Source organism: Myotis nattereri (genome assembly GCF_964212035.1).
Source record: "Myotis nattereri genome assembly, chromosome: 17".
Lineage (NCBI taxonomy): Eukaryota > Metazoa > Chordata > Mammalia > Chiroptera > Vespertilionidae > Myotis > Myotis nattereri.
The window spans coordinates 30,235,836-30,244,788 of NC_138092.1; the positions used below are offsets into that span (position 1 = coordinate 30,235,836).

At 44.7% G+C, this 8,953-nt stretch overlaps 1 protein-coding gene across 2 annotated transcripts in view; it reads right to left on the minus strand.

The window, feature by feature from the left end:
• NSMAF (neutral sphingomyelinase activation associated factor) overlaps positions 1-8,453 on the minus strand; it is a 45,633-nt gene extending 37,180 nt beyond the window's left edge. The window contains exon 1 of one of the 2 annotated variants that reach the window (XM_081111226.1): positions 8,290-8,453. In XM_081111226.1, the coding sequence (XP_080967352.1) occupies positions 8,290-8,348 (59 nt within the window). In that variant the 5' untranslated portion in view covers positions 8,349-8,453. The remainder of the gene's footprint in view (positions 1-8,289) is intronic. The other variant, XM_081111227.1, reaches the window with a different exon arrangement.
• Between the last annotated feature and the right edge of the window lie 500 nt (positions 8,454-8,953).

The following is an 8,953-nucleotide window of genomic DNA, read 5'->3' on the forward strand; positions in this document are numbered from 1 at the left end:
ACTTTCTGTGGTTTCAGTTACCTGTGGTCAACCATGGTCTAAAAATATGAAATGAAAAATTCCAGAAATAAATAACTCATACGTTGTAAACGGTGGCACTGTTCTGAGTAGCGTGCTAGCATCTAGTGCCTCCCCTCTGGGACCAGCTCAGAACGCGAATCATCCTTTGGTCAATCTTCTCCCACCCTGTTAGTCACTTAGGGTCTCAGTTGTCACATCGGCTGTTGTGGTATTGCGGTGCTTGTGTTCAAGTAACCCTTGTTTTGCTTAATAATGGCCCTCAAATGCAAGAGTAGTGATGCTGGCAATTCAAATATGCCAAATAGAAACTGTGAAGTATTTGTATGTATAAGAAAAAACACAGTACTAGTATACTGTATACAGTATTCAGTACTATCTGCAGTGGCAGGCATTCACTGGGGTTCTTACATTGTGTTTCCCTGCCCCCCCCCCCGCCCCCATAAGGAGGGGAAACTGAAATGTTTACTTTATAGTTTTCAAATACAGATAGAAAATTCTGGACAATGCCAGGTTATAATTTAGGACGGGACAACAGGAGTTAACTATTCCAAGGTCCTTATATTATTACGGAGGACGGTAAGAAGAATGATTAGCTTCAGTATAAACATTAAAATTCAAGGGTAAGCACCAGAAAAACAAAATATGTAACTTTCATATGCTTCAGGAAAAATGAAAGGGAAAAAGCAGGGTCTTAATTCAAACTAAGGAAAAATTTAAGACAAAATTAAAGAACAAAATAAAAAAGTAAAAATGGATCCAAATATATCTGTAACAATAATAAATGTAAATGAACCAATCTGACAAGACAAATATTATCACTACCCTAAGCTTAAAGGGTGTGAGTGAGGGATACACCCAAGACCCGAGTCCCCAACTCCTGCCTAAATTTGTGCTTAGTCTAGTTATAACAACAACAACAAAATCCCAAATACGTTGGACCTAGAAGAATTTTCTTCATTTCACCACATGTGACTGCGGCCTACCCACAATGCCTCGACTTGCTCACTTGCTCCCCTCCCTGGACTAGTTCCTACAGCACGCTCCCTGAGCCCCTTCCGAGCTCCCATTAGTCTTCATCATTATCCTCTGGATGCAAATTCATACATGTGAAGACATACAAACGAAAGGAAGCCCTAACTTCCTTTCCCCCTGCTCGCACACGGCCTTCTGGGGGGTCTTTCCTGGCCGCTCTACCTGACACGGTGTAGCCCTGTCTTCTGCTCACACTGGCAGCCCCTGCCCGGCCCTGTGTTCCCTCCCCTGCAGTGATGGTTCTTTAACACACTGTACCCTTTACTTGCTTGTCTATTTTCTGCCCCTACTAGAGTATAATATCTCAATTTTTAAAAATTAAATGAATAGATCATAAAATCCCACCCCAAACGAAAAAGTTATCAGAATAAATTATTTCAAAGTCCAACTATAAGCTTTAGAAAAAATATGTCTAAAACCTGTGAACACACAAAAGTTAAAAGTAAGAGAATGAAAAATTCTAAATAATGCAAATAATCAAAAGAAAATTGATATAGTTATATTAATATCAGACAAATAGAAAAATATTATTGCTAGAAGAGTTTATTATATATTGATGAAAGACTCAACTAAGAAGATATAAATTCTAAACTTATATAGACTTAATAAAATACCCTGAAAATATATGTAGCAAAGACTGATAGGAATACAAGGTCAAGTTTGCATCATGAAGCATCTCCCAGTAATTGATTAGTCAATCAGAAAAAAAAGTAATTAAGGAAATAGAAGATCTAAATACAATTAATAAACTTAATATAATGTCTTTCAACCCATCAGCAGTCCTGATTAAGTAAGTACTGATTCTGCAATTTATCTCCATTTTCAACACTTGGTATATCCCATAAAGACATTAAAAAAATAGGATGATCAGTTTTAGAAATAAAACAAATGAGTATAACAAACCACTATGCTCTCTAACAAGTATAATGAATAGTCAATTGATAAAATAAACACATGAAGCAAAAGACACTTAATGTCAGCCAAGAAATTTAATATCAGCATAACCAAGAGAATTACACACACAGAATGTTTGAAGTAAAACTGAAGTCTAAAAAATGCCTGTAAAACTATTAATATAATATGTATGCCCAATATAAAATTCACGATCACTAATGTTTTATCCTGGAATGGCAGCTTACAAGCCGTAGCTAAGAAATTTGTTCTATGACACTATAGAGAGAAAACTCTGACTCTGACTCTGCCCCAGTAGGAACATGCCTTCACTATCTAAATCTCTATGTCACCCAAGAAGAAAATAGCTTTAGTCCACCCACACCACTTTTTTTTTCTTCATTTTTTTTAAAAAATATATTTTATTGATTTTTTACAGAGAGAAAGGGAGAGAGATAGAGAGTTAGAAACATCGATGAGAGAGAAACATCGATCAGCTGCCTCCTGCACACCTCCTACTAGGGATGTGCCCGCAACCCAGGTACATGCCCTTGACCGGAATCGAACCTGGGACCTTTCAGTCCGCAGGCCGACGCTCTATCCACTGAGCCAAACCGGTTTCGGCCCACCCACACCACTTTTAAACATGAAGATAAAAAGCACTGAACAATTATCCTATCTTAAATCTTAAAACAGAAATATTTTAAATAGCAGCAGTTTGTAGAATATCCTCATCCGCTAACCCACTGTACACATGGGTGTACAACAATTCCAAATGAAGATATATAATTGTCCTTTAAAAATGTTTTCCCTTTATCTTCTTTAACAACTGCAAGGGACATTAAAACACACACACACACACACACACACACACAGTAAAATCAATATGGTTCCTGCCATCTAAATCTTAACCAGGCCCTGGCCAGTTTTACTTAGTGGATAGAGCATAGTCCTGCAGACTGAAGTGTCCCAAGTTTAATTCCGGTTGCAGGCTCGATCCCCAAAAGGGGGAGTGCAGGAGGCAGCCAATCAATGATTCTCTCTCATCATTGATGTTTCTATCTCTCTCTTTCTCTCTCTTCCTCTCTGAAATAAAAATACATTTAAAAAATAATAATAAAAATAAAATAAATAAACCTTAGCCAGGATACTAGTGTACTTAATTTGAATGGCCAAGTATCCCTTTGTTTTCGAATACTGAAAATGATCAAAGCATTTCTTTATAAACATCACCAATAAATGGCACTACTTAGAGTTGTTCAAACCAGAAACCTGAGAGTATGACTGCCATGTTTAGTAAATAAAAATGAACCACACCTAGTTAAATTTGAATTTCAGATAAATTACAAAAATTTTTCGGTATAAATATGTATCAAATATTGCACAGGATATACTTATTCTAAAAGATTATCCACTGTTCATCTTACAACTCTAGCTGGGATTCTTCCTGTATTACCTCCTACACAATCTACCACACCAAGAATATAAAAAACACATCCACTTCTCCATTTCTTCTACCACCACCTTGATCTAAGCCACCAATCCAAGAATCTGCCAGTCTCGGCTTCTACTTTGTAGAAACATCACTTACTCTAAATGCACTAGCATCAACTTAACAGTAAAAGAAATAAACGCTAATTTCAAGTTTTTCCTTTGCTGGGGTCACTATCTGGTAGCAGTAGAAATCTAAAATCTCTAAAGCAGCATGAGAAGGGCCAATGAACTCATAATTCTGAAGAGGTGAGGCCTTTCATGAAACAGTCGAAGGAAAGTAACAGTTCTCTTGGATATATGCCTGAGCCAATGACCCATACCAGTCATTCGGCAAACTGGTGTTTATTGACACCAAAAGATTGAGCCATGAAAAATCTGTGCAAAAATAGTAAACGTGGGGCTGAACAAAGTTTGTTGAAATATTCTTGTCTTTAGGCATGAATTCTATGATTTATAAAGAGACTGCTTGATTCTAGCCCACATCTGATTGTGAGACAGATTCCTGTCATTCAAACTGATATTTTAAGGATATCATCCTGGTTCAAGTCCACCCATCCCAAAGTTGCAAAGCCATGGGGCAGAGAGCATTAAAGAATTAGGGTAAATTAATTTGGCAATGTAGCAGGATACAAAATTAACAACCAGAAATCTATGGCCTTTTTATACACTAATAATGAACTCACAGAAAGAGAAGCGGGGAAAAAAAAAATCCCATTTACCATCGCGCCAAAAAAATTAAGATACCTAGGAATAAACTTAACTAAGGATGGAAAAGACCTGTACTCGGAAAACTACAGGACATTGAAAAAAGAGATAGAGGAAGACATAAACAAATGGAAGAACATACCATGTTTATGGGTTGGCAGAATCAACATCATTAAAATGTACATACTACCTAAAGCAATCTACAGATTCAATGCAATCCCCATTAAAATGCCAATGGCATATTTTAAAAATTTAGAACAAAATCTCCAAAAATTCATCTGGAATAAAAAAAGACCCCGAATAGCCACAGCAATCTTGAGAAAGAAGAACAAAGTTGGAGGGATCACAATACCAGATATCAAGCTATATTACCAAGCCACGGTTCTCAAAACTGCCTGATACTGGCACAAGAACAGACATATAGACCAATGGAACAGAACAGAGAACCCAGAAATCAACCCAAGCCATTATGCTCAATTAATATTTGACAAAGGAGGCAAGAGCATACAATGGAGTCAAGACAGTCTCTTCAATAAATGGTGCTGGGAAATTTGGTCAGATACATGCAAAAAAATGAAACTAGATCACCAACTTACACCATACACAAAACAAACTCAAAATGGCTAAAGGACTTAAATGTAAGACGGGAAACCATAAAAATCCTACAAGACTCCATAGGCAGCAAAATAGCAGACATATGTCGTAGCAATATCTTTACAGACAAAGCTCCTAAGGCAATGGAGACTAAGGAGAAAATAAACAAATGGGACTACATCAAAATAAAAAGCTTCTGCACAGCAAAAGAAACCATCAACAAAACAAGAAAGCCCACTATATGGGAGAACATATTTGCCAATGATATTTCTGATAAGGGTTTACTCTCCAACATTTACAGGGAACTCATACAACTTAACAAAAGGATGATAAACGATCCAATCAAAAAATGGGCAAAGGATCTAAATAGACACTTTTCAAAAGAGGACATTTAGAAAGCCAAGAGACACATGAAAACATGCTCCAAGTCACTAATCATCCGAGAAATGCAAATCAAAACAACAATGAGATACCATCTTACACCTGTCAGAATGGCTATCATCAACAAATCAACAAATGACAAGTGCCCGAGAGGATGTGGAGAAAAAGGAACACTCGTGCACTGCTGGTGGGAATGCAGACTGGTGCAGCCACTGTGGAAGACAGTATGGAGTTTCCTCAAAAAGTTAAAAATGGAACTCCCATTTGACCCAGTGATCCCACTACTAGGAACATATCCCAAGAAACCAGAAAAACCAATCAGAAAGGATATATGCACCCCTATGTTCACAGCAGCATAATTTACAATAGCTAAGATTTGGAAACAGCCTAAGTGCCCATGAGCACATGAGTGGATTAAAAAACTGTGGTACAGCTCTAACCAGTTTGGCTCAGTGGATAGAGCATCAGCCTGCGAACTGAAGGGTCCCAGGTTCGATTCCGGTCACGGGCATATACCTTGGTTGCAGGTACATCCCCAGTAGGGGGTGTGCAGGAGACAGCTGATTGATGTTTCTCTCTCATCGATGTTTCTAACTCTCTATCCCTCTCCCTTCCTCTCTGTAAAAAATCAATAAAATATATTAAAACAAAAACAAAAACAAAAAACAACAACACTGTAGTATGTCTACATAATGGAATACTATGCCGCTGCAAAAAAGGACCTTTTACCATTTGCAACAGCATGGATGAAACTGGAGAGCATTATGCTAAGTGAAATAAGCCAGTAGGAGAAAGATAAAAATCACATGATCTCACTCCTATGTGAGATATAAGGATCAACATAATTTGATGAACAAGAATAGATCCAGAGACAAATGGTAGGGGAAGGGGGGTGGGGTGGGTAGAGAGCAACCAAAGGACTTGTATGCATGCATATTAGCATATCCAATGGACAAAGGTACTGAGGCGGTGGGGGCTTGCCTGGGGTGGGAATGGCTTGGGGGGGGGGTTAATTGGGGAAAAAGAAGACATATGTAAAACTTTAGACACTAAAAAAATAGATTACCTTAAAAAAAAAAAAGAATTAGGGAAGCCCTAGCCGGTTTGGCCCAGTGGATAGAGCGTCGCCCTGCGGACTGAAGGGTCTCGGGTTTGATTCCAGCAAGGGCACATGCCCAGGTTGCAGGCTCAATCCCCAGTAGGGGGCGTGCAGGAGGCAGCTAATCAATGATTCTCTCTTATCATATTTCTGTCCCCCTCTCCCTTCCTCTCTGAAATCAATAAAAATATATTTTTTTAAAAAAGAACTAGGGCAATCAGCAAGTAGGCTTCAAATAAATATAAAATACCTGGCACCAACTTTTTCAGACTACTGGGGCTCAGAAACAGTTGCTGCCTCCTGCCTGATGAATAAATGTTTTGGTTGTGAGAGCTAGTTCTACCGGGTGCTGCTAGCCTGTCACATCTGATCAATGAAACCCGACAAAGCCGACTATACACAGAAACTAAGTGCAGACTTGTGTGACATTGCAGAGCTGTACAAGTTAACCAAATACAACTCAAATTACTGCCATGGAAATACCTGGCAGATCTAAAGAAAACAGGTTTTCCTGTATATCCACAAAGCAATGGAATTGTTACAAATGACTCGCAGATCATAGAGCATGACGGGCAATTCAAAGTGTTTCAAAGTTCTTACAACGTAAATGTGAAATTCACGTATTTAACACAGAACACCAGAATGTCCTACTGTTGCTACAGAACAAACTCTATTCAAGCTCTTTCCACGTGAAACAAGCATTACAACCGAAGGCAGAAGAACCTCTGCAGGTGTGAGTACTTTATGGCCGCTATGATGGGATAAGCAAGACTTTCTGCGGATAAAACCCAATCATACTGCCAAAATGTTATTGGGAGCCATATCCAAGATGATTTTTGGTGTATCTTTACCTCCTTCTCTACACTTAGGGAGACAAAATTTCAGACTACGGATATGCTGGCCAGGCCAACAGTAGAGACCGGAAAGGAAAGTGAACGTTTGGACCAAACAGGCCCAGGCGACATCTGTAAAACAAGCGTGGATGCTGCAAGCTCACACAGACCTTAGAGCCTACGCTTGCAGGTATCAGCTGCTTTGCGGGTGTCCAACTGAGGACACAACGTGACAGGTGAGCAGCACTGCGACCTAACTAGCTCCCACTGCTCAAATAACGTGGCAAATCATTCAGCCCCACTTCCTACTGCCCGGGGGACTCCAGGCCCCAGGATGAGCCTGTTGTTTCGGTCGCCACCAATGCACTGGGGGGCATACTTTGGGGCAGAAGTGAGCTTTCTTATGAGACACTTCCCCCGGAGACTGGGGATCAGGAACTCCGAGAGGGCACTGCCCTGCGGCTCCTTGAGCTCCTCCTGGGACCCCAAGTCCCTCCCGGGTGCGGAGGGGACTGCAGTGCCCCCCACTAAGCTGTGTAAGGTTCACCGGTTAGGAGAGAACATGTGGGGGTGGAACCCTGGCTTTTCTCAGAACGAGGCCTGGTTTGGGGCCCTCCTCCCGCCCGGCCCAGCAGGGCATCTGCCTCACAAAGTCTGAGCCAAGTGCCAGTCGGCAGCAAAACGCCCGTGCTGTTAGGCGGGTAGGTCTACAGCCCACCCCGGCGCAGCCTCGGGGTCACCGATCCGCGAGCGGCCCGGCTGGAACCCCGCGGCGGCCGGGCGGGGGCTGCGACCTCCCCCGGCTCCCTGGGGGCGGGGGGAGGGGTGCAGTGAGAACGCGGGGTGTCCGCCGAGCTCGCTCCCACTCCCCCGCTTCCCCGGGACGCAGGGCGCGCGCCGCGGAAGCCCAGGCGCTCAGGTGCAGGGCGCCCCGAGGAGCCCGCCCCGCTCCCGCTCCCGCTCCGGCACCCGCGCGGCCTCTTCCGGGAGAGCCGGGCCGCGGCCGCCGGGTCCGCAGGGGCCGGCCGGGCTCCCCGTGGGTTCCGGTCCGGCCTGGCGCCTGCCCGGGCGGCCTCAGCCCCGATCAGGCCCGGCCTCCGCCCCGACGCCGGGCTTGGCCGCGGCCCCCTCCCGGGCGCCGAAGGTGCTCGCGGCCGCCACGCCGGGCCCCTCGCTCTCCGCCCGCAGCCCCCCCCCCCCCGACCTCCGACCCCCCGGCCGCCGCGGCCCCGGGCTCACCGCTCCTTGGAGTAGAGCTGCAGCTGCTGCTCCTGCTGCTTCTTCCGGATGAACGCCATGGAGGGCGGCGGGCGCGGGACGCGGGCCACCCGCCGCCGCCCGCCGCGCAGGAGCCGGTCTGGAGGCCGCCGGGAGGGAGCGCGCCGCCCGCCGGCTTCCGTGTGGCGCCCTGGGCGGCCCCGAGGCCACGCTGCGCCCCGGCCCGCGGCGTCCGGCCGCGCTCACCGCATCTCCGCGTGGGGACTCGGGCGCCGTGACTCAGGCGGAGGGGGGCGCGCGGCCCCGGTGCTGCCCGGCGCCCGGAGATCAGCTGGGACCTGCCCTCCACGCCGGCCGCTCGCGCTTCCCGGCCGGCGCTCGGCGCCGCGTTTAACCTTTCCCCGCCGGGCGGAGGCCGGCCCTTAACCGATCCCACTTGGCTGGCCACGGGCCCTCAGCCTTTGGGAATTGAAACGCTAATTGGGCGCAAGACTTCTCCTTCTCTTAACAACTTTACTGAGATATCCCTCACTCACCAAGCCACTCACCCATTCGAAGTGTGCCATTCAAGGGTTGTTAGTTATTCACAGATGTGTGCAACCATCACTGTCATTTTGGGACGTTTTTATTACCCCTCCCAACTAATACCCTTCAGGCATCACCAAGTCCCTCTCCCCCACGCTAG